Raw genomic sequence first — 26,021 nt, forward strand, 5'->3', positions numbered from 1 at the left:
AGCACTATATAATACTAAGAAGCAAAAGAAAAAAGGCAAACACACAAGAACACAAATATTTATGTGGTTTGGAAAAACAAATACCCCTCCTACATCTACAGTCATGCTAAAGCTTTAAGTCAATATATGACTCCACACTCCTCCAACTGCATACATTGAGAATGCCTGGCTGTGCCAAGTACAAAACTATCACAATATGAAAATGAGTTCAAAAAGTACATATGCTTAAAAATTCACCGAGTTCTCTAAATTAGGGACCAAAGGTTATCTGGGTTGATTTTACATGATAGGGCTCTAATACGATTTCATAGTTGCATAATACAATGTCTTAAATTATATAAATCATGGGGAGGTCTGTATCTAAGGGCTGCAGATGAGCCGAGTAGGGTTCGAGTTCAGCCAACTCTTTCAAAAAACTTGAGCTTGAACACAAATCCAGCTTGATAGTGCAAGCTTGAGCTCGACTTGACGATACAGTGTCGAACTCGAACTCAACTTGTTTAACTCCTTTATGTTAAGTATGTCTCATTTCTTTTAACTCGCCAATTCATTTAATTCGATTAACTCGTTTGGTTGCTACTCCTTTACCTACTCTCTCATTACAATTCAGCAATCAATATGCAATCGATTCAAATCGAGTTATTACAATTCAAATTCGACTTGTTTAACATTTCAAGTATACATTTGAACTTGAGCTCGATTCATATATAAACGAGTTGAGTTCAAGTCAAGTTTTGACGAGCGTGTTTGAGTTGAGCTCGAGCTGGCTAGACTCGTTGTGCAGCAAATTAAAATCAACAAATTAAAATGACATGAAAATAAAGATGGCTTGCACTCGAAAGGTTTCGTTGCCTTAATTATGTGAAATATTGAAGCGTATAAATTGTGTGAATAGGTTAAAATTTTCAAAGGAGAATAGTTATTTCACATTCTTAAACATGACGTTAAAATCACGGTACCTGCAAAATATCGGCAATACTGGTACGGAGATCTTTCCCGGTTCTCAGCAAGAAGCGTCGGCAAATTCCAACCACACGAGGGGCCATGAGGATGACGATGCTCCACAAGAAAATGCAGTGAATCCATTCTGCTCCCCGGTCCCTGCGACCTCCAACGGCAGAATGGCTTCTTCCCGCTCAGCAATCTTCCCTTCCGTGCAGTCTGTCTTTCCCCACCAAGCCCGCTCCTTCCCGGAGCTTCCGAAGCCGCTCTTGTCCGCCGTTACTTGTTTTGGAGTTTCGAGCTCTTGCTTGCTCTCCTCTTCTTCTCGCCTCTTTATACGCCGAAGGGCTCAAGCTTCGAGGGAGCTGCGGAGGGCCTCCATCCCTTCCTCGTCCTTGGCTATAGTTGAGGATGTCCCATCTCAGCCCGGCGAAGAGTCGGCTGGAGCTACCGACCGAAATTCGCTTGCATCAGTTGTTCTTCCCACCAACGAAGAGTCTTCCAATCTCCTTCGCGTTCGACACACTGTAAGGATAATTTTTGTCATTATGACTTTTGTTGTTCTGTTTTCTTGCTTCCAATTGTTCACAGTGTCTAGGCGATGCCTACTTTTATTGCTTCAGGCCTTGAACATGGTAGTTTGTATGGAAAGTTTCTGTTTGATACTTAGGATTCATGTTCATTTTATTCGATGATCTTCTTCTATCTTCTGCATCCAAGATAATGGTTTTCTCTTTTCATTGAACACCAATTACTTTCCCTTTCTCTCTGCTTCATGGACCTTCAATTCATTACCTTTTAAATCTTACTTGTCTTGGTGGCACCTTTTCTCTTGGAATTCAGTTTGTAGAGTCACCTTGAAGATGAAGATTGCCGGATTTTGGACTCCCATCTAGCAAAGGTCTCAGAATTTATCTTCATAATTTGTCTTAAATGAGCTTTTCACTCTAATACGTGACGAGGAATCGCTGATCATTTTATGTACTGATGATATACAAAATTAGTGCCAAAGCAAAACGACTACGATATACTGAACCGCTGATACCATCTAAACGTAGTAGCCGGTGAAGCATAACAGTTACAACATATTTGTACTAATTGAAATAATGAAACTAATGCTATCGGAGCAAGAACTTTGGCACTCTATTGACAGTATCTGAAACTAGAAGTAGCGCTGCTCAACTATATCAGTGTAATGGGCTGTCTGAAACTAGTAATAGTGAAGTAAAGCTTTACAATGTCCTGGTATTATAAAAAACAAGTGAAGGTGAAGGTATTTCAAGTTCTGTACAAGCGAGCCTTAACTGCACTTTCGAAGAGACCCTGACACTGCCGGTATTAGGACATGTAAGAGGCAGCTCCTAGCTGTATGTGTATGAGCTGTATTTGTCACAGTGGGTACAGAAAAACTGTAAGGAGTATGGGTATCTATTGGGAGAGTGGCCATTTCAGACTTCTAAGAGCCAAGGAAGCTAGTGAAAAATGGAAGAGGGGATCTTTTTAGAAAATGATATGTAAACTGAAATCGTGTAGGGTACTAACAAGTTGATAAAAATATGTAAAAACTTTAAAAAATGGGGCCAAAATATACAAAATGATATTCGAGGGCAACACAAAGTAAAATGATGGGGAGCTGGAATTCCCTAATCTGGACAAAGTTTCATGTTCGACCTTTGAGTTCCTGATGTTTTTGTCTTACTACTTTGGGGTAATCATGGTTTGTACTTACTGCGAGTGATTTAGGTAACTATGCTTTGACTGAGAAAGATGTTCTAACAAGAGCAATGGATGAGCAAATGCATAAGCAATCACATGCATTCGAATTGCAGTTATGCTGATGCTAAAAAAAACTTGGTTTTAGGTATGATGTTATAAATATATATAATATATATATATATTAGAATAAAATTTCAATTAATATGTTTTGATATTCTAACAGAATAGAAGCCTAAAAAGCTAAATCAAACATATATACTTAACTTTCATGTATTTATATTGAGAATAGACATACGCTTCGAGAAAATATTTATTTATACAACCTGTAATCTGGTTTAGGCCTTTAGCTTTTTAGCTGAAAGCCTGAAACAGATTATGAGATTACATTAATTATTCAACACTTGATATCAATATTATCACAAGACTCAAAGCAGTAATTAGATAAAAATGGTGTATTTTTATGTATATATAACAGAGTTTGTGGTACAAATGAGTAAATGATGTATGAACAAGAATAGAAAATTGAACAGAAACAGATTGAGAGGTGAAAGCAGGCCAACACCCAATCTACCAAATTAATCTTTTGATCAATATCCAATGCTACAACCACTGAGAATGAAAAGCCGGGGTCAAAGATCCTCAGAAACACCACATAGATGAGGTCATCGAGCAACAGCTACTGGATGCTAGCCACACAAAGATAGAAACTAGAAAGATTAACACATGAAAATGAACCATCATGGATCATCAGTGGCCAGTCGTTGCTTTGCTCATGCTATCACGGGATGCCCATTGCTGCTTGTCCTCACTGTCAATGTTATTAAGTGTGATGAGGCCCAGCGAATTGCAAAGTCTATGAAACAAGGTGAAGCCAAGCGAGACGTAGTGACGCGTAAGTCTCGGGACAAAAAAAATGTCAAGTATATAATATATAATATCCACAAAAATAATGTCAACAATGAAAAGTAACATATAAATAAAGAACAAATGTGGGAAATCCTCACCAAAGAAACATAATTATGAACAAATACATTGGCATTATATATATATATATATATATATATATTCCAATACGTTGACAATATATATATTCCTGACTCACCTGAAAATCAACTGCAAATTGAAAGGCTATTTACTACAAAGTACAAAGTACAAAGTACAAAGTACAAACTATTTATGCCAATCACCCAAGTCACCCAAGAATGGTGAGATCATCTCAGAAGGCCAGAATCACCCAACTCAGTTACAACGCCCAAAATCTACACAGAAGTCCATCTTCACTAAAAGCAAATATATAAAGGATCAACAAAGAATCAGTAACAAGCTGGGTAGGTTCAATTGGTTTGGTGTATTTTCGCTTGCTTCCCTTCAAACCAAACTCTGTAAGGCACAGTGGTGTTGAGTCCTAAACTAGCTGCCAATCTATTAACCAATGTCCTATTGCTAGTCAAAGGAATCACAGAATCTTGGTCTCCACTGTGGCAGAAAGAAAGAGAGATATTTTATGTCCACACGGAGCAGAATAACAAGAGCAGAGGATATAATAATGCAAGTGAAAAAGATCTTTTACCTGTAAACCAGGACAGGGATACCAGACTCAACAATGGTACCCAGCAGAGAAATAGTGGGGACTTGCACATTTTGCCTGTCATAATCCAGGATAATGAAAGAAATGGACCGAGGTTAGCTGAGGCTGGACGACAAACTTCATGAATCCAAACATATGACACAGCCAAACATGAAAGGATTCAAAAGCTTACCTCGTCCAATTGAGTGTGGGTTTACCAAGTAGAATCTGTGAGCAACATCCCCAAATGCCATTACATAAGCATAATTACATGTGCATGTGTGTCTGTGTTTATCATATGTATATATGTATTTATACTTTTATTCTCTTAGGTTCATAGAAATAAAGATCACATTTGATCTGATAGCACTTTGTAGAAAAAAATATACACAAACATCCACTAAAAAATTCGTAATATTATCCACAAATTATTAACTAGGAATGTGATTTTTTTTTATTAATTGCTATATATACAATTCTACTAAACAAATATTGATACAATATAAAGACCTATATATATTGAAAAAAGAGATCTTGTATTCCCATTTCAATCTTAAATCTGGGTTTCAAAGGAAAACAACAAAAAATTTCTGGCTCCATCCCTGTTTTTCCCCACATGGTTGTGCATGTTTCTTCCTCTCTCTCACATTTGTGTCGCCCTTTAAAAGGATGATACCCCGCTCTCCTACTTAAAAGGATGACATGGATGTCGCCTTTAAAAAGGCGAACACTTTGTTGCCTTCTTCAAAAAGGAGCATGTGAAAGTTGGGACTAAAATAACCCTAATATAAAAGTTTATTTACAGCAATGATAATGACAAAAATAAAAAAGAAAGAAAAGATGGAAAAATGAGGCCATAAATAGCTAATTAATTATATAACAGATTATATATATGTATATATAAGGGACGTCAAGTCTCTGGATGGCAGATGTTGCTAGATGATAAAATTAAAAATTTGTAGCTAAAAAATAGTCACCACAGGAACATTGGCAACAGTTTATAATGCAGCAAAGTTTCATGGTGCTTTTTGCATGAGTTTAAATGAATTTAAGATTTTAGCCATTTGGCAAATATCCAGCATTTAGCAACATTGACTTCTCCTCTCTCTCTCTCTCAATATATATATATATATTGAGAGAGAGAGAGAGAGAGAGTCCTGTTACATCAATTCAGCCGGACCAACCGAATGTGTTCCTTCATCCAGGACAGTCGTGATCTTTTGGATTGGTTCGTCCATGATTCTCTCTTTCTATTCTGTGGATGAGCATGCAGCCAGCTTTCCTGCTTGCAATTGATCAATCTATTCTTCAGACCAAGCTTTACTACTGAGTCATCAAGGCTCTCTGACTTCATTGAGTTGAGGCCTAAGAGCTGCCAACGTGTAGTCTGTTGAGACATCAAGAACACTTTGCTGGTTTGGCAGTGAGATGAGGACAACAACCACCATGCTAGTTCATATTGCTGGAGAGAGCAACAAGCAGGAGCTGTAGAGGCATCAGGGATTTTGCTGTACCTTGTCGGCAATGGGTGTGGCAATGGGAAGGGATGAACTGTGAATGCAAGAACACCCTCGAGGTTTTCCCTTCACCCTTAGGGCGTTCTCCACTAGGCATGGTGATGGGAAGGGATGGAAGAAGGCGGCAGTAGAGGAGGGGAGGAGAGGGAGGGTGGTGATTATTGGCTGGTCATCATCTCCAGCAATGCTGCTTGCCAAAGCAAAAATCAAGAGTCTTCATGAAGACTCTATTTCTAGTCGGTCCAGGAAGGCTGGAGTGCTTGTGAGAAGGAAGAGGCGGGAGAAAGAGAGCGAATCATGAACCGTGTGATGTAAAAGATCAGAATTCCTGGATGAAGGAACTCATTCTGCTGGATCTCCATCCAGCTGAATTCATGTCCTTATATATATATATGTGTGTGTGTGTGTGTGGCAAGGAGGCATCCTCAGTAAGTCCAAATGTCTATAAGAAGTAGGATGGTTTTACAGGTATCAGGGAATTGACATCATGTTTTTATCATGCATTATCTGGTTAAAGCCACCATGATTATACAAATACATGTGAAACCATGGAAGCGTAAATAAGAACTTAAGTACATTGCTCTATGCTTTTTAAAATGCAAAGTTTTTCAAAATGTGAGGCATCACTATGCATTTTTTTCAGTGAATGACTGGGTGCATTTGGAGTGTTAAATTTTCATTTCTTTTGAAATATGCAGCTCACTACATTAAAAAAAAATCTTATAATACTAAACTATAATTTTTCTGTAGGATATCAACACTTAAATGTGAAAGGTCACATTTATCTATTTTAACACATTTTGATGCTTTGGGATAAGTGCAGGACTGAAGATATATGAACATAAACAGAAATTTTAGTTATGCATCAGTCACTTCTTTTTGTATCTTACAAACCATTTTTAGATTTTTTGTTAGGAAAAATCCCATAGTCCGATGGCTGCAGATTCTTTGTGCAAAACACTAGGAAATCATATCCTTTTTATCTAGGTACTTCAATAGGCGATTACTAGGGTTGTCCTTATTTTTTTTCCACTTTTAGTTTGTCATTGTAATTGTGAAGCGTGACATCTTATACAGTGAATTTTTGTAATTGTGAAGCTGCATATAAATTCTTAGACCATAGAAGTTGTCTGTAACCAGAGAATTACACACTTTAAGAGTGTATATATTTGATCTTAAGTTATGTTAGTCAATTTTTGACGCTCTGAGGTTATTTTTATAATGCTAGTTTCTCGTTTTCTGGAGAACATTATTCTCAAGTAGGAGTAACTTGAAAACGACCATGTTGTACCTTGGAATTTCAAATTAGCTTATAGTTTTAATGTATACCCTACTAACTGATGAGCAAACGTGGCAAAATAGGTGCAGCATCCATGTCTATAGGACTGGACATGGATGTGGATATTGGACATGACAAGGGATGCTTTGGAATTTTTTTTTCTCTGTTAGTTTGTAGTTTAAACTTTTATGAATATCAATAATGAATATATCTTTTGTTTGCTTCCATATATTATATGTGTGTGTGTGTGTGTCCAGACGCCAGACACCCATGTCCTTGTACGCACCTATGTGACATAGCCTATAATTCTCTGTGAAGAGGATTGAGCCTCTTTAAGTGAAAGTCATAAATCCCTAAGGTCAAGCCTTGAGGCTCCAGGAGGTCTAAAAGACATAAGCATCTTAAGCCTAAAAATTGCCTTCTAATTTCTAAAAACCATGTCAAGATGCTAAGCGAATATAAAAAATTATGTTTCCATTGCTTTGCTCTAGGTAAATGGAGCACTTTGTGTTGGTTGGAGGTGTATTATGAAGTGAATGTAAGCTGCAAGGAATTCTATGTATTCCTAGAAGCATGTGGTCTTTTCTCTAAGCTAGGAAACTGATTCACATAACACTGTTAGGCTGACTGACCTTTTTTTTTTCCTGGGAGCATCTTGTTAGAATTTAAAGATTAGACATTATGTAAGTATACATATGTATATTTCATATATACTGTCATACGTCTAGTTTCATGTATGATTTGTATATATGAATATCTATGTATGCATAGGTGTTTATGTATTTTATTTTATTTGTTTCTTTTTCTTTTTTATGTACCTTTTTTGTTTCTTTTCTTTTTCTGTTTTTACTTTTTCTTATTTTGTAAAGGGGAACTAGCTGTTGGGCCAGCTTCCAACGGCTAGATTTATAGCCGTTGGAGCTGGCCCAACAGCCAACTCCTCCTTCTTCTCTCCCTTACATTGTACTATAAATAAGGGACTGTTGTCCCTTGTTTTGTTAAGGCTTTTAGGCCTCTCTTGTGTTCTTTTCTCTTGAGATTAATACATTTATCTTCTCCTCAAGTTTGAGGAGAAGTTGTGCATTACCTATTGAAGGTGTTGGAATCTTCAAGAGTGTATCTCTTGAAGCATTTGCACTCTCAAGATTGGGACTGATTTACATGGTATCAGAGCGAGGTTTTGGCTCTTTGTCTTGCTGTCTTTCAAGCTTGAAGATCCCTGGTATTTCTCTTTCTTTGGAGCTGTGAAGCACTCCAAGTGTTCGATATATTTCTGCTTTTAGTTTTCACAAGAAGGTGTTGTTATTTTGCTGGCCTCTTTTGGTGATATTTGTGACGGGATAAAGCTCCCTTGGTGGTGAAGATTGTGGCAGTCTTTGACGCGTCAAAAGCTTCATTTTGTGTGGCTGTTTTTCATCCTAGCACTACCTCAACGTCTCCTTTACAAGGTACACATTATGGATGAAAGAACTTCTTCTACTCCTCTTCCTAAATTAACTTCATCAAATTATGTTTCTTGGGCAAAAACTATGGAACATTTTATTAGAAGTAAAGGCCTATGGGGACTTGTTGATGGGTCTAAAGGTGAACCTCAATTAGTCCTCACCAAGACCATAGATGGTAAAGCCCAAGAACTAGATGGAGTTGAAAAAGACAAGGTTATGAATGAATATGAGATAAAATGGAAAGAGTGGAAGATAGGACACCACAAGATTATCACTTGGATTATTTCTTGTGTTGATACTACAACCATGGGCCAAATAGCAAAACATAATTTTGCTCATGAAGCTTGGGAATTCCTCAAGAAAACCCACACTATGAAGGATGTGGCCTACATGTGCAATCTTCAAATGAAGATTGCAAGTCTCCAACAAGGGGATAAGTCCATTAAAGAATACGTTGGAGAAATGGAGCAATTATGGGACGAACTTGCTCTATTTGAACCCGAATGGTATGATCCAAGAGACATTGGAGTTAGAGAAAAACAAATCCAAAGGGAGAAATTTTATAAATTCATTCTTGGTCTTAGATTGGAATATGATGGAGTCAAAACTTCCTTGCTCCATAGGCATAAAGTGCCATCTATGAATGAAGCCATAGCGGAACTTCAAATGGAGGAGAATAAACTCAATTTTTCCAAAGATAAGAGTGAGAGTGTTCTTGCTACCTCAAGACCCGGTGCTCATATGAGAACTTATAGGCCTCCTCACTTTAATCGAAACTATGAGCATAACAATAATGGCAACAAGAAGATCATATGTTTCCATTGTCAAGAAGAAGGACATACTAAACTTAGATGTCCTAAATTGAGGAGATTTGATAAAAAGACAAGTGTGGCTGGGATAATGTATGAAGAAAGCAATCGATTTGACCTAGACAAACTTGTAAGTGCCCTCCAACCAAAGCTTATTGATGCTCTTCGACCGCTTTTCAAAGGAGGAGGGACTTCTCCAATCTCCAGAGCAATGGTGGCATCTACATCATCAAGTAAGTACTCTTGGATTCTTGATTCTGGAGCTTCATTTCATATGACCCCTTGTAGTTCTTTACTTACCGAATGCACTAAGGAAGAAACTTGCCCATTTGTTAAAACCGCCGATGGAACTCCTCTTGAAATCAAATGTGTTGGGAATATTGATCAAAATTTTAATTCAAAAGTTTTTAAAATACCAAAAGTTAGATTTATTCCCAAACTTAACTTAAATCTCTTGTCGGTTTCTCAAATAACAAATCATGGATGTGATATTATCTTCTCACAAAATAAATTTTTGATACAGGACCATCTTTCCAAGAAGACGATTGGGGAAGGTTCTAGGAAAAATGATCTCTACTATGTTGATTTTTTGGATCTTTCCAACCCTACTTGCAATGTAGTCAAGAAGAGCGACATTCAAGTTTGGCATCAAAGACTTGGGCATTCAAGTTTAAGAAAAATGTCTTGTATCCCTTTTTTGAAAGAGAAATGTAAAGAAATGATCTCTTGTGATGATTATATTAAAGCCAAAATTAAGGCTTTACCTTTTGGAAATAGAAATTTTGTTGCGAAGGCACCTTTTGAATTAGTGCATTCGGATGTATGGGGTCCCGCTCCTATTATGTCTAAAGGTGGTTTGCTTTATTATGTCATTTTTGTGGATGGTTACTCTCGATATGCTTGGGTTTACTTTCTTAAACGAAAATCGGAAGTCTTTATGAATTTTAAAAACTTTTACAACATGATCAAAACTCAATTTGATGCAAATCTTAAAATTTTTAGAAGTGATTTCGGGGGAGAATTCATTTCCAATGAATTTGAAGAATTCCTAAAGGAAAAGGGAGTTATACACCAAAAGTCTTGTCCCAAAACCCCCCAACAAAATGGAGTTGCCGAAAGAAAACATAAACATATTCTTAAAACAACAAGAGCTCTTCTTATATCAAAAAATGTTCCAAAAAATTTTTGGGCTGAAGTGATTCTAACATCCATTTACTTGATTAATAGAATGCCCTCTAAAGTTTTAGAAAATATTTCACCTTTTCAAAAACTTTTTAATTTGGAGCCAATTTATAAAAGATTCAAAGTCTTTGGTTGCAAATGTTTCATTTTAAATGACAAACTTTCATCTAGGGCTATTCAATGTGTCTTTATTGGCTATTCCGAAACACAAAAAGGATATAGATGCTATGATATTGAAAAAGATAGTGTATGTTTCAAGAAATGTAATTTTTTTAGAAGAAGAAAATGACTTTAATGAAAATAAACCCAAGCATGAAGATGACTATTCTTTTTTATGGATAAATGATGATGATGATAATGATGATGATGATGATGATGTTTTGCCTTCTTCACATGATGATGCTCTAAATGAGGTTGAGAGTACTCCTTTTAGACCTCCACCAAGAGAAGTTATAGTTTATAAGAGAAGGTCTCAACAAAACATCCAAGAGTCTCAACCTACTCTTAGGAGATCTCAAAGAGTTTTTCATCCGCCTCAAAAATTTGTCTCCTACGAGTATTTTTCCCCAAACATAGAGCTTACTTATTAGCTATTCACTCTCATGTTGAACCTTCATCCTATCTTGAAGCCAAAACTAACCCGCATTGGATTGAAGCAATAAACAGTGAACTTAGAGCCCTTGAAGACAATAAAACTTGGGACATTGTGTCTCTTCCTATAGGGAAAAGGACAATAGGATGTAGGTGGGTTTACAAAGTCAAGACTAGAAGTGATGGATCACTTGAAAGGTATAAAGCTAGACTTGTTGCCAAAGGATATGCTCAAAAATATGGGATTGATTACAAAGAAACTTTCGCCCCTGTTGCTCGTATGACCTTTGTTAGAGCTCTTATTGCCATTGCTTCCATTAAACAATGGTCGATATATCAATTGGATGTCAAAAATGCATTTTTGAATGGATACTTAAATGAGGAGGTATGGATTTACCCCCTGGGCTTGATTTACCTCAAGGAAAAGTTCTTTATCTTAGAAAGGCATTATATGGCTTGAAACAAGCTCCAAAAGCTTGGTTTGACATGTTTAGCAATGTTATGTTTAAACAAGGTTTTAAATCCTGCTATTCTGACACTGCTATGTTTGTTAAAAATACGGCTGTAGGCATAATTGTATTACTTTTATATGTAGATGATATGATTATTACAGGTAATGATGCCAACAGAATTATGCAGGTAAAGGATTTTCTAAAGAATGAATTTGAAATGACTGATTTGGGTAAACTAACCTATTTTCTTGGTATTGAAGTAGCTTATAGTAGAAAATGATACTTACTTTCACAAATGAAGTTTGCCAATGACATTATAAACAGATCAGGAATCACTGATGACAAAGTGGTGGACACTCCTGACACCTTAGGAGTAAAGATGAAGATTGATGATGGAGAAATTCTAGAAAATCCCACTCCATTTCGTCAATTGGTTGGAGCTCTCACATATTTATCCATCACAAGGCCTGACATATCACATGTTGTACATGTTATAAGTCAGTTTCAACAAAGACCCACTTCTGTACACATGGGAGCTGCATTGAGGATTGTTCGATATGTCAAGCACACAATCACTAAAGGACTTTTTCTATCCTCCTCATCAAACTTGAATATGATTGCCTATACTGATGCTGATTGGGGTGGAGATCTTAATAACATGCATTCCACCACCGGTTTTTGTGTTTTTCTAGGTCACTCTCTTATTTCGTGGAGGTGCAAAAAACAAAATAAAGTCTCTCTATCATCAACTGAAGCAGAGTATCGTGCCATGGCCACCACCACCATGGAGATTGTATGGTTAAAAAGCTTATTGAAGGACATTGGAATTGACTTATGTAGAAACACGAACACAGAGAAAGAGAAAAAACGAGGAACACGATGTAACGTGGAAAAACCCTCAACAAGAGGAAAAAAACCACAGATGAGGAGGAGCTGGTGCCCACTAGCAGCCAGACACTCTCTCTCTTAAGATTTCATTCACATTAAAGATTAGGGTTACAATGATATAAGTATGCCCTAATTAGGACATACTGGATCGGGTCCAGAACTGGACCCATACACCAATATCCGTCAACACTCCCCCTCAAGTTGAGCATACATATCAAACATGCCCAACTTGGATACATTCCTCTCGAACGAAGTCGAGGATAGAGCCTTTGTCAGAACATCAGCTTTTTGGTCTTCAGACTTCATGTAAGGAAGGATTAACTCTTTAGCATCAATTCTTTCACGAATAAAGTGACGATCAATCTCAACATGCTTGGTTCTGTCGTGTAGAACAGGGTTGTTGGCTAGATTGATTGCAGACTTGTTATCACAGTACATCTTCATAAGCCTTCAATTTTTATTCCAATATCAGTCAGCAATATTTTAAACCATAGTAACTCTGACACTCCCATAGCAACGGCTCTATATTCTGTCTCTGCACTAGATCGAGAATATACATCATGTCTCTTGCTCCTCCATACTACAAGGTTTCCTCCCAGGTAGACACAGTACCCTGTAGTAGACCGTCTGGTATCAGCACAACCTGCCCAGTCTGCATCGGAATACCCCTCGACCTCTACAGTCTCTTGTTTTACATACAAGAGTCCTTTACCAGGATTTCTCTTCAAGTAACATAATACTCTATCCACAGCCTTTAGATGTGCATCAGTAGGAGCATGCATGAATTGGCTCAATACATTTACTGCGAAAGTGATATCAGGTCTCGTGAGGGTAAGGTAAATCAACTTCCCAACCAGATGTTGATATCTTCCCTTAGCTTCTTCACAGAGCAGCTCTCCATCTCTAAGACTCAACTTGTGCCCGGTGTCAAGTGGGGTAGAAGCAGGTCTACACCCCAACTTACCAGTCTCTTCCAACAGATCTAATGTGTATTTCCTTTGGTTTAGCACAAGACCAGTACTCGATCTAGCAATCTCAATACCAAGAAAATACCTCAGCTTGCCAAGAACCTTGAGATCAAATTCCATAGCCAGTAACCCTTTTAACTTGATGATCTCCTCCTCATCATTACCTGTGACAATCATGTCATCCACATAGACAAGTAAAAGAGTGACTCTACCCTCCTTTTTCTTCACGAATAGAGTGTGGTCTCTGTTAACATATCATGTGTAGGGAACCGGGTCTGGATCCAGACCCGGTCCCATGGGCACGGGTACCGAGAGTGGCTCGGTACCCTAGGCGTTTTTCCCTCTTATTTAATCTCACTTATAGTGTAATTGTTGATTAAGTGATATAAGATTTTCTCTCTCCTAGGGTTGCGGTTGTGCACCTAGGTTAGAGCTTCTCCGTGGTTTTTCACCTCTCTTTGAGGTTTTCCACGTATATTGTGTGTTCCTTCTCTTTCTCTCCATCTTGGTGTGTGTTTCTACATGGTATCAGAGCCAACGCGTGAGAGATCGTTGGTGTGATAGTCGTGTTTCCGCCGTTTTTTGCCGCTGCTGTTTCCGCCGTTTTTTTCCTCTGCCGCTGCTGCGCCGCCGCCGTCCAGCGCTGCCAGCTGCGCCGCCATCGTCCAGCACGGTTGTTCTCTGCTGCGTTGCCGCTGTCCAGCGCCGCCGTCGCCCACTTCAGCGCCGCCGCCGTCCGGCGCCGCCGTCGCCCACTTCAGCGCCGCCGCCGTCCCGCGCCACCGCTGCCCACCGCCGTCGCTCTCTCCCGCACCGCCGCCGTCCAGCGCCGCTGCCTCTTGTTTGTCGTCTCTGGTGCTGGGTATTCTTTCTCCTTGGTGATTGTGATGGCCGAGGAGATGTCCCTCAAGATCGATGATGCCCTAGACTCGGGCAGCAATACCAAGAGCGAGATCTTGCCTGTTCAAGTCACCTCCATCCGGCTGAACAAGGATAACTATCTCTCTTGGTCGGCTGCCCTAGAAATTGGGATAACCAGTCGTGGTCGCCTGCCCTACATCACTGGGGAGAAGCCTGCACCTTCAAAAACCGATCCGCGATGGGCTACTTGGACGTTGGAAGATAGTCAGGTTAAAGTATGGATTATTAGTTCTGTTTCTGCAGATATTCAGCCTTTGATCTTGCGTAAATCGACTGCCTACGACATGTGGACTGTGCTTGCACGGATGTATGGCCGTAAGAAGAGAGTATTGCGTACGTACCAAATCAAACGTAGCATATACTCTCTTAAACAGGGTGACTTGTCTGTAGCCGCTTTCTTTGCAGTCCTAAAGACTAAGTGGGAGGAACTTGACTACCATGTGAATGATGACTGGCACTGTGGGTCTGATCATGCCTTGTACTGGGACAAAGAGTGGATGGATCGGACGTTTCTTTTCCTCGGAGGCTTACGCGATGAATTTGAATCCATTAGGAGCCAAATTCTCAATTGTGACGAGGTCCCCGGAATTGAAGAGGTGTATGCCCGTGTGGAATATGAGGAACAGCGTCGACAGGTGATGCATATTGACACCAGTCAGGGGAGTTCTCCTTCAGCCTTTGTTAATCGTGCTTCTGGGATTGGACAGCGTCCTGTTCGGCGGTGTAGCCATTGCAACAAATCAGGACATTCTGTTGATTTTTGTTGGGATCTTCATCCTGAGAGGCGGCTTGTCCGGGGTCGTCCTCCTTCTAGCCGCCGGAGTCCTTCTGTGCCTGAGCCTAGTCAGAGTAGTCCTTCAAATGTTGCCAAATCTAAGCTTTCCTCCGATCAAATCAAAGAACTGCAAGCGTATATCAGCCGGCTGTCTACTACTCAGGAGGATACTTCCACGTCTGAGGGGGCTAAGTTAGCCCAAGCTCTCGTGCCCACTAGTGACCAAGGTAATTCCTCACATGGTGATTGGATTGTTGACAGTGGTGCTACGCATCATATGACAGGGGACCCTAAGATGTTCCAAGAATACAAATTGTCTTCGGGGCAGCAACGTGTATCTATGGCTGATGGTTCTTCTATCTCTGTGGCTGGAAAAGGGAGTTTGTCCTTGTTAAATAAATACTGTCTTCATAATGCTCTTCATGTTCCCAATATTCCTGTGAATTTGTTATCTGTCAGCAGTATTACTAAAGAGCTCAACTGTAATCTGATCTTTTCTGTTGATCGGTGTTTTCTGCAGGACTTGGTGACGGGGCAGAAGATTGGGATTGGTTCGGCTATTGATGGACTCTACAGACTGCCTGTGCAGGTTGCGTCCGCTCTTATTTCAGCCACTAGTGGACAGTTGTCAGGCATGGAAGACAGATCTACTATTATGCGATGGCACGAGCGGCTTGGTCATCTTCCGTTTCCATTGATTAAGAAGTTGTTTCCTAGTTTGTTTCATTCTGTTTCCATGGACTCCTTCACCTGTGAAGTGTGTCAGTTAGCTAAACATGTTAGGGCCTCGTACCCTATTTCATTCAATAAAACCACTCGTCCATTTGCTTTGGTTCATTCCGATGTTTGGGGTCCTTCGGGAGTACCCACTTGTCGTGGTTTTCATTACTTTATGACCCTTATTGATGATTACTCCCGTTGTACGTTCGTGTATCTGTTGAAAGAACGTAGTGAAGTTCCCGTTATTGTCAAAAATTTTGTGGCCTTTGTTGAGACTCAGTTTCAGACGTCTGTCCAAGCTTTTCGCACCGATAATGCTCGAGAGTATGTCTCTCAATCCCTAGATGATTTCTTGAAGAGCAAGGGTATTGTCCATGAAACGTCATGTAGTTACACACCTCCCCAAAATGGCGTGGCTGAACGAAAGAATCGCCATTTGCTTGATGTTACCCGGGCTCTTCTGTTCCATCGACAGGTTCCCAAGCGCTACTGGGGTGATGCGCTTCTCACTAGTGCCCACCTTATCAACCGTATGCCTACCCGTGTGTTGCAGGGCCATTCCCCGTACTCTATGCTTTGGCCTTCTCAGAATCCCTGGCCTCTTACTCCTCGGGTGTTCGGGTGTGTCTGTTTTGTTCATGACCATAGTCCCACCCTCAAGAAACTTGATCCTCGGTCTGTCAAGGCTGTCTTCCTGGGGTATTCCTCCACTCAGAAGGGATACAAATGTGTTGATCCTACCACCTCTAAAGTCTATGTTTCCCGGGACGTCACCTTCCATGAACATGAGGCATACTTTCATGTGAATCCTCTTCAGGGGGAGTATCTAGGACACAGTAGTGAAGAGTATTCCTCAAATCAGTTGATTCAGTTTACGGATTTCTTGGATTACAAGGCCAGTGAAAGTGTGGCAGACACAGTCAGAGATGATAGAGACCGTCACATGGACGAGAGTCTTGATGATAATCAGCCTACAGCCCGTGATCATTTGTTTGGCCAGGTGTACAGAAGGAAGAAGACAGATGTGATTGAAAATGTTGATGTAACCAATCCCAATCCTGTGAGCTCCCCGGATGACCCAAGTCTAATCAATGAAGAGCTTCCTATAGCCCTGCGCAAGGGCACCAGGTCTTGCACTTCTCATCCTATTCAGAGATTTGTCTCTTATGCGAAATTGAGTAAGGATTACAAATGCTTTATAACATCCTTGTCTAAGTCTGTTATTCCCAGGTGTGTGGAAGATGCTAGAGAGGATCCTAAATGGCTACAGGCCATGACAGAGGAGATGAATGCTTTGGCAAAGAATGACACTTGGGAAGTTGTGGATATTCCCAAAGGGACTCATTTAGTTGGTTCAAAGTGGGTGTTCAATGTGAAGTACAAACCAGATGGTACTGTGGAAAGGTATAAGGCTCGGCTTGTTGCAAAGGGGTTTAGCCAGAAATATGGTATTGATTATCTTGAAACCTTTGCCCCTGTTGCCAAACTGAAAACTGTGAGGGTCATATTAGCACTTGCCGTGAAAAAGGGGTGGAGCATGGATCAACTTGATGTTAAGAACGCATTCTTGAATGGCAATCTAGAAGAAGAGGTCTATATGAGTATGCCTCCTGGATATGTTCAAAGCGGAAAATGCTGTCATCTTAAGAAAGCCTTGTATGGATTAAAGCAGTCTCCTAGAGCATGGTTTGAAAGACTGAGGATAGTGATGAAGACAAATGGATACAAACAGGGAAATGGTGATCACACCCTATTCATTAAGCAGAGAGATGGCCTGGTGAGTCTTCTTCTTGTGTATGTTGATGATATGATAGTCACAGGTGACGATGAAGAAGAGAAAAAGAAGATGAAGGAGAGGTTAGCTGCTGAATTTGATCTTAAAGATTTGGGTAAACTAAGGTACTTTCTGGGGATAGAGATTGCTCGGTCAGAGACATGGCTGGTTATGAGCCAAAGGAAATACACTCTGGATCTTCTAAAGGAGACAGGCAAACTTGGATGCAGACCCTTTCAAACTCCAATGGAGTCTGGTACAAAGATAAGCATCAAAACTGGCAACATCCTAGATGAAGAAGGAAAAGGGCGGTATCAGAGGCTGGTTGGTAAGCTCATCTATCTTACTCTTACTCGCCCTGATATTACTTATGCTGTGAATGTGTTGAGTCAGTTTATGCATGCTCCTACTGATTGTCACTGGAAGAGTGCAGAAAGAGTGTTGGGGTACCTAAAGAATAACCCAGGAAAAGGATTACTCTATACTCAGCAAGACCAACTTAATATTGAAGGATACTCTGACGCAGATTGGGCCGGATGTACTGATACTAGGAGGTCTACCACAGGGTACTGCATCTTTCTGGGAGGTAACCTGGTTGTATGGAGAAGTAAGAGGCAGGAAGTTTGCTCTAGATCCAGTGCTGAGGCTGAATACAGGGCTGTGGCTATGGGAGTTACAGAAATGTTATGGTTAAAGATTCTCCTAGCAGATATTGGTGTTAAAACAGAAGAGAAGATGAGGATGTACTGCGACAACAAGTCTGCAATTAATCTTGCGAATAATCCCGTTTTGCATGACAGAACTAAACATGTGGAGATTGATCGCCACTTCATACGGGAACGCATAGATTCAAAGGAGTTGATCCTACCTTATATGAAGTCTGAAGATCAAATTGCAGATGTTCTAACCAAAGCCTTATGTACATCTCAATTCGAGAAAAATGTAAGCAAGCTAGGCATGTTTGACATGTATGCCAAGCTTGAGGGGGAGTGTTAACATATCATGTGTAGGGAACCGGGTCTGGAACCAGACCCGGTCCCATGGGCACGGGTACCGAGAGTGGCTCGGTACCCTAGGCGTTTTTCCCTCTTATTTAATCTCACTTATAGTGTAATTGTTGATTAAGTGATATAAGATTTTCTCTCTCCTAGGGTTGCGGTTGTGCACCTAGGTTAGAGCTTCTCCGTGGTTTTTCACCTCTCTTTGAGGTTTTCCACGTATATTGTGTGTTCCTTCTCTTTCTCTCCATCTTGGTGTGTGTTTCTACAGTCTCCATTCCCTTGTTTGTACCCATGATGTTGCATTACTCGTCTCGTTCGAACCGTGCTCTGGGTGACTGCTTGAGGCCATATAAGGCCTTTTCCAGCTTACAACATTTCTCTGGTTCTTCATATCCTTAAGGCATATGCATATATACTTCTTCTTCGAGGTCACCATTGAGAAAAGCATTCTTAACATCTAATTGGTACATCTTCCACTCCTTCATCACAACTAGAGATATAACAACTCTGATTGTCTTCATTTTCGCAACAGGAGCAAAGGTCTCCAAGTAATCAATCCCATATTTTTGGCTAAACCCTTTGGCCACAAGACGAGCTTTATACCTTTCAACACTCCCATCTGGTTTGTATTTGATGGTATACACCCATTTGGATCCAACCAAGTGAGCCGCCTCAGGAATCTTCACAACCTCCCATGTCATGTTTCTTCTCAAGGCTTCCATTTCTTCTTTCATAGCATCAGCCCACTTGGAATCACTTTGAGCTTCAGCAACGGTCTGGGGAATCACAGCCAAAGAAAGAGAAGAAACAAAGCACTTGTAATCCTTACCAAGTCTGGAATAAGATACAAAATTACCAATAGGGTGTTGAGTACATGACCTGACACCCTTTCTCAGGGCAATGGGAAGATCTTCATTTGGTTTTTCAACCTCATCTTGAGTCTTCAAGGTCGGACTTGGTTCATCCAGGGAAGAAGTGGCATTGGGATTGGAAGTAGATTTCGCACCATAAGTCACCTCCTCTGTCCGAGCACCTCGTCCAGAATAGACCTGTCCAAACAAACGATGGCCTTTCTTCTCAGTGTCACACCCTTCCTCCTTCTCAGGCACATCAACCACAGTGAGAGATTCTGCTTTCCTGTAGTCCAAGAAATCTGTAAATTGAAGCTCCTGGCTCTGAGAATACTTTTCCCTAACCACAGACTTCTCCCCCTGAAGAGGATTCTCACCAAAGTAGGAGGCATGTTCTAAGAAGGTAACATCCCTCGTAACATAGACTCGGTCAGTGATGGGGTCAATACATCTGTATCCTTTCTGAGTAGGGGAATACCCAACAAACACACCTTTGATAGACCTGAGATCAAGTTTCTTAATATTGGGACTGTGATTATGTATGAAACACACACAACCAAAAACACTAGGGGGGAGTAGAAATGGTTGACGACTGCCGGAGAGGAACGAATGGGGAGTCTGACCATTCAGAACACGACTGGGCATGCGATTGATGAGATACGCACTAGTAAGAACTGCATCACCTCAATAGTGTTTACGAAGATTTCTCTGAAACAGAAGGGCCCTGGTGACATTAAGAAGCTGGCGATTTTTCCTTTCAGCCACCCTATTTTGTGGGGAGGTATAACTACAGGACGTCTCATGAACAATCCCCTTTTTTCGAAGAAAATCCTCAACCGACTGACACATATACGCACGGGCATTATCGAATCGAAAGGTTTTAATAGTTCCACCATATTGAGTATGCACAAGAAGAATGAAGGTCTCTATGATATGAAGAACCTCACTGCGATCTTTTAACAAGTACACAAAGGTAGCCCGAGAGAAGTCATCAATAAAAGTGATAAAGTATTGAAAACCTTGACAGGTATGAATTCTCGAAGGCCCCCACACATCCGAGTGAACTAAGGAAAAAGCTTCATTAACACAACTAGTAGAAATAGGGTACGAAAACCTCACATGTTTGGCAAACTGACACACATCACAGGAAATCAAAGACAAATTCAAAGAAGAACACAAATCGGGGAACAACTGTTTCAAAATCCCAAAAGGTAAATGCCCAAAACGTTCATGCCAGTACAAGAAGGACTGAAGACAATCTTCTCTTTGTTTCTCTCTCTTGCTGATCGCTGTCACAAGAGCTGTAGCCACATGTATGGGAAGACGATATAGGCCATCAGACGCCAAACCAATCTCAATCCTCTTCCCTGTCATCAAGTCCTGCAAAACACAACGGTTGGCAGAAAAAATGAGTTCACAGTTCAGCTCTTTAGTAAGTTTACTAACTGACAAGAGATTTAAGGGAAACTGGGGGACATGTAATGCTCCCCGCACATGAAATTTGTCCAACAAGGACAGAGTCCCTTCGCCTGCCACAACAGTAGAGGAACCATCTGCGAGAGAAACTCGTTCCCTTCCCGAAGATAACTTATATTCATGAAATAATTTTGGGTTACCTGTCATGTGGTGAGTGGCACCACTATCCACAATCCATTCCCCCACAGAAGAGTTACCTGTATCGCCAATAACTGCAAGAGCATGATTAGCCTTTGTCTCATCTGGTGTCTCGGCATGGTTGACATCAATCCGACCCAAGTAGGCCCTCAGTTCACGAATCTGGTCAGCAGAAATGGAGACTTTTTCTCCACTGGATTTGGGCACCTCAGACACAGACATCTTCCCAATAGAAGACCTCCCTTTGTTTCCCTTCTTCTTTGGATGAAGATCCCAACAATAATCTACGGTATGACCAGTTTTCTTGCAGTGAGTGCATCTGCGAAGAGATCTGGTCGGGCCTCCAGGACCACGACTCAGAAGAGCGGATCTCTCATGATAGGGCACGAGATCCCTCTTGCCCTCATTCGTAACCAGTTTTCTCTGTTCTTCTGCTTTAACACAGGAGTACACATCTTCAATACTGGGCACCTCTCCTGAATTCAGAATCTGGCTTCTAACACCTTCAAACTCATCATTTAAACCAGCTAGAAAGAGGAACACCCTTTTTTCCCATACCTGAGCTACATAAAGTGCCTGATCTTAGGGACAATGCCAAGGAATATCAGAATGATAGTCAAGCTCTTCCCACTTGGCCTTCAAAGCCCCGTAGTAATCTGCAATAGAAGAGTTCCCTTGTCGAAGGCCGTAGACAATCCTCACTATTTGGTAAGTACGAATTGCCGTTTTCTTTTGGCCATACATTTGCTCCAAGGCGACCCACATGTCTCTTGCAGTCTTCTTCTGAAGGATAAGGGGCTGAATATCGGCGGAGATAGAGTTGACAATCCAAGTTTTCACTTGATTATCCTCAAGAAACCAAGTGTCTCATACACCACTTGTCTTTGCCGGTTCAGGATTCCTTCCGTCGATATAGGCAATCCGACCGCGGTCAGTAATCCCCATAGTCATAGCAGCCGACCACGGGAAATAGTTCTCTTTTGTAAGGCGAAGAGTAATGACCTGAGCCGGAACATTCTCAGTTTTAAAGACCCCGATTTCAGATTGATTGGTGTTAACGGTAGAGGAAGAAGAGGCTGCCATAATCTCAGGCCAGTCCAACAACGGGCACGGGCGGCGGTAAAACACGGGTGGAACCGGCGACAACAGGAAGTACCAGCGGAAGCAGAGAGCAAGGGCGACGTCAGCAGTGGCAGCAAGGGCGACGTCAAGGGAGAAGGTCGACGGCGGTGGAGCAAGGGCGACGACGGGTGAAGGAAACACCTCGGCGGCAGCGGTGATGGTGCACAGGGCAACAGCGACGACGCACAGGGCGACGGCGACGTCAGGAAGAAGATCAACGGCGACTCACAGGGCGACGGCGCACAGGGCGACGCAGCCGGTAGGAAACGGCGGCGGCATTGATGATGACGGCAGCGGTGGTAGTAGTAGCAGCAACGGCGGGTGGAGAAAACACCACGATCACCAAAAACGTCCCAACCTCGTTGGCTCTGATACCATGTAGAAACACGAACACAGAGAAAGAGAAAACGAGGAACACGATGTAACGTGGAAAAACCCTCAACAAGAGGAAAAAAACCACGGATGAGGAGGAGCTGGTGCCCACTAGCAGCCAGACACTCTCTCTCTTGAGATTTCATTTACATTAAAGATTAGGGTTACAATGATATAAGTATGCCCTAATTAGGAGATACTGGATCGGGTCCAGAACTGGACCCGTACACCAATATCCGTCAACAACTTAAATGAAGCAACCAAGCTCTGCTGCGACAATAAAAGTGCCATCTACATTGCTAGCAATCATACTTTTCATGAAAGGACAAAGCATATTGAAATGGATTGTCACTATGTGAGAGAAGAATATCTTAGCCGAACAATCGATATGTCCTTTGTCCCTTCCGAATATCAACTTGGAGATTTCTTCACCAAGGCACTTGCTTCAGCACGATTTCAGTTTCTTCTTGGCAAACTTTCGGTGATCACACCGTAAGTTTGGGGGGGGGGGTGTTAGAATTTAAAGATTAGACATTATGTTAGTATACATATGTATATTTCATATATACTGTCATACATCTAGTTTCATGTATGATTTGTATATATGAATATCTATGTATGCATAGGTGTTTATGTATTTTATTTTATTTGTTTCTTTTTCTTTTTTATGTACCTTTTTTGTTTCTTTTCTTTTTCTGTTTTTACTTTTTCTTATTTTGTAAAGGGGAACTAGCTGTTGGGCCAGCTTCCAACGGCTAGATTTCTAGCCGTTGGAGCTGGCCCAACAGCCAACTCCTCCTTCTCTCCCTTACATTGTACTATAAATAAGAGACTGTTGTCCCTTGTTTTGTTAAGGCTTTTAGGCCTCTCTTGTGTTCTTTTCTCTTGAGATTAATACATTTATCTTCTCCTCAAGTTTGAGGTTTGGTTGTGCATTACCTATTGAAGGTGTTGGAATCTTCAAGAGTGTATCTCTTGAAGCATTTGCATTCTCAAGATTGGGACTGATTTACACATCTTCCATTGCTTTGGAACAACACTTAGGCCATCAGCAAGTTTTTGAAATTATGCCATGAGATATGCACTTGATTGATAAGAAAATCTCCTAAAGTAAACATTGGGACCATTTTCTGGTAATCTATACAACTTTGGATCTTCTGATGATACATTTTTATATTAATTATATTAGTTAGTTCTGTCTTTGTATGTTTTTATATTATTTCATTAGCTAGCTGCTTTCTTTTTTTGTTCTTCTGTCTCTTTGCGTAGACTGATCATTGCTTCATATTCTTGTAGTGTGCACATGTAATGGCCATGGCTGTGCAGAAGCTCTTCCCCAACGCTAAAGTAACAATAGGCCCATGGATTGACCATGGTTTTTATTATGACTTTGATATGGAGCCTCTGACGGACAAAGATCTGAAGAAAATAAAGAAGGAAATGGTCGGCAGATTTTCCTTGTTAAATTGTATCTCATCTTACGGGAAGCCCTTTATTGCCATATATAGCTTGTGAATGTTCATTAATTACTTGTTTCAGGGTCGGAATTTACTTTGACATCCTATGTAGGACCGCATTATAAGGAGAGATTTGCCTCTCATAAGGGAAGAGGTTTCTAGAATGGAAGCTCAGAGAAGGATAGAAGCAATTGGGGAGCCTTACAAGTTGGACATTCTTGAAAGTATTAAGACGGATCCAATCACAATATATCATATAGGTTAGAGCAGTAATTTCGATCTTCATTTAAGAGATTGAAAGATTCTTTTCCAAAGTTTTCCATTGTTCTGGTGTTGTTTCTTATGTTGCATTTTATGTTTTTTATCCTTCATGTGTGAGATGCTGGATGGACCAGGATGTGTGGAGGATTTGAGCTCTTCATATATATATATATATGTGTGTGTGTGTGTGTGTGTGTGTGTGTGTGTGTGTGGATTATGTAACTATGTATGTATATAATTAACAAATCATTGAAATGTGATGTACAAATTGGATTTTGTGACCTCCCAATTTTTTTGATAAGTTTTAAAATAATGTAAAACTGTCAAGTTTAAATCCTCATGTAATCCAGTTTCTATATCAGATTTCAATGATTTTTTTTCCCAGACCTATAGATTTGAACCTACTGAGCTTATCAATAAAGTCGGATTTTAAAAGACCACCAGAAGCTGACCTAACCTGCTGGATGGCACTAGAAGGCCATAGGTATTGGATTGCGGACTCATTGGATCCCCTGTATATGTTTATGTATGCATGTTAAATATTCTCGTCTGGAAATATTTCATTTGCACAGGGAAGATTCTCCTCTTTGTTTTGCAAATTTATAAAGTTTGGTCAACTAAAACCAGCTCCAGTCAAGACATTCACCAGATGTTATTATGCTTATCTGTTTTTCCTTTCTCTTTTCCTGTGTTTGTGCATATTTCATGATTTGTTTCACAGCATTTTTAGTACTTTTTTTTTATTGGTGGTCTAAAATTTTCTTTTCTAAGTCAACCTTGTGCATTATTTACAAATTAATGTGCATCTGTTTGAAACAAGGGCTATGTAAGATTTCTGAAGGCCAAGTTGAAAGAGGCTAAGTTTTCTAAGTCTGGGACCGTCTGTTGGTATGACCTTCTCAATGACTGCCAATACCAAGTCTCCAGAGCACACATGTACATACAAACAAAGACAGAAAAGAAGGTCTTTTGTTTCTCATGGTTGTGTTCTTGCTCAAGAAAATGTGGTTTGTTTGTGTGAAGTGTCTGGTACTTTACATGTTATTGATTGGTTGGTAATTCAATCCTAAAGAAACTATTAATTAAGCAGGAAATGAATGGTGGGACTTATGTGCTGGACCTCATGTTGAAAGCACTGGCCACATTGACAAGAACGCTGTCATGCTCGAATCAGTTGCTGGGGCTTATTGGAGAGGAGATGAAAGCAACGCAATGTTGCAGAGGATATATGGCACGGCATGGGAAAATGAAGAGCAGTTAAAGGCATATCTCTATTTAAAAGAGGAAGCAAAACGCCGTGATCATAGGCGTCTTGGTCAAGAGCTTGATCTATTCTCAATACAGGTACCTTTTCTTTCAATTTTAGGAAGAGTTTTTCTATTATCATGTCTGCTAGTAATTATAGTCGGATGGATCAATTGAAATTTTCTATATAGTTGTTCAATCATTTGCAAGCATAACATACAAATAAATGTTTTTTCTTCTTTGCAAGCATACTGAAAATGTGCAAGGGTCATTGACCACTTGGAACATTCAGTCAGCACTCAGCTCAAAACAACCTGTATAATGAATCTTTTCATGGAATTGGTTTCACACTAAATATGTATCAGATGTTAAGCCTGCTGTATAATGAAAGTGTAATTGGTGATGGTCAAATCATTTCAGAAACTCTGCTGTTCTAACATATGATAAAACTATATCAGATACAGTTGTCTCTTTAGCTTACCAAGTTCATAAAAAATTTCATTTTTTAACTCCCAAGAAAAAATAAATTTGAAGTGGGTAAATTTGGAAAAA

The 26,021-nt window shown here is 40.3% G+C and overlaps 1 protein-coding gene across 1 annotated transcript in view; it reads left to right on the forward strand.

Moving 5' to 3' along the window:
* The first annotated feature begins 1,030 nt into the window (after positions 1 to 1,030).
* LOC116258768 (threonine--tRNA ligase, chloroplastic/mitochondrial 2) overlaps positions 1,031 to 26,021 on the forward strand; it is a 42,957-nt gene continuing 17,966 nt past the window's right edge. Inside the window, exons 1-4 of the mRNA XM_031636148.2 lie at positions 1,031 to 1,469; positions 23,803 to 23,949; positions 24,076 to 24,223; positions 25,315 to 25,568. Of these exons, the coding sequence (XP_031492008.1) occupies positions 1,122 to 1,469; positions 23,803 to 23,949; positions 24,076 to 24,223; positions 25,315 to 25,568 (897 nt within the window). The 5' untranslated portion in view covers positions 1,031 to 1,121. The remainder of the gene's footprint in view (positions 1,470 to 23,802; positions 23,950 to 24,075; positions 24,224 to 25,314; positions 25,569 to 26,021) is intronic.

Source organism: Nymphaea colorata, chromosome 8, assembly GCF_008831285.2.
Source record: "Nymphaea colorata isolate Beijing-Zhang1983 chromosome 8, ASM883128v2, whole genome shotgun sequence".
NCBI lineage: Eukaryota > Viridiplantae > Streptophyta > Magnoliopsida > Nymphaeales > Nymphaeaceae > Nymphaea > Nymphaea colorata.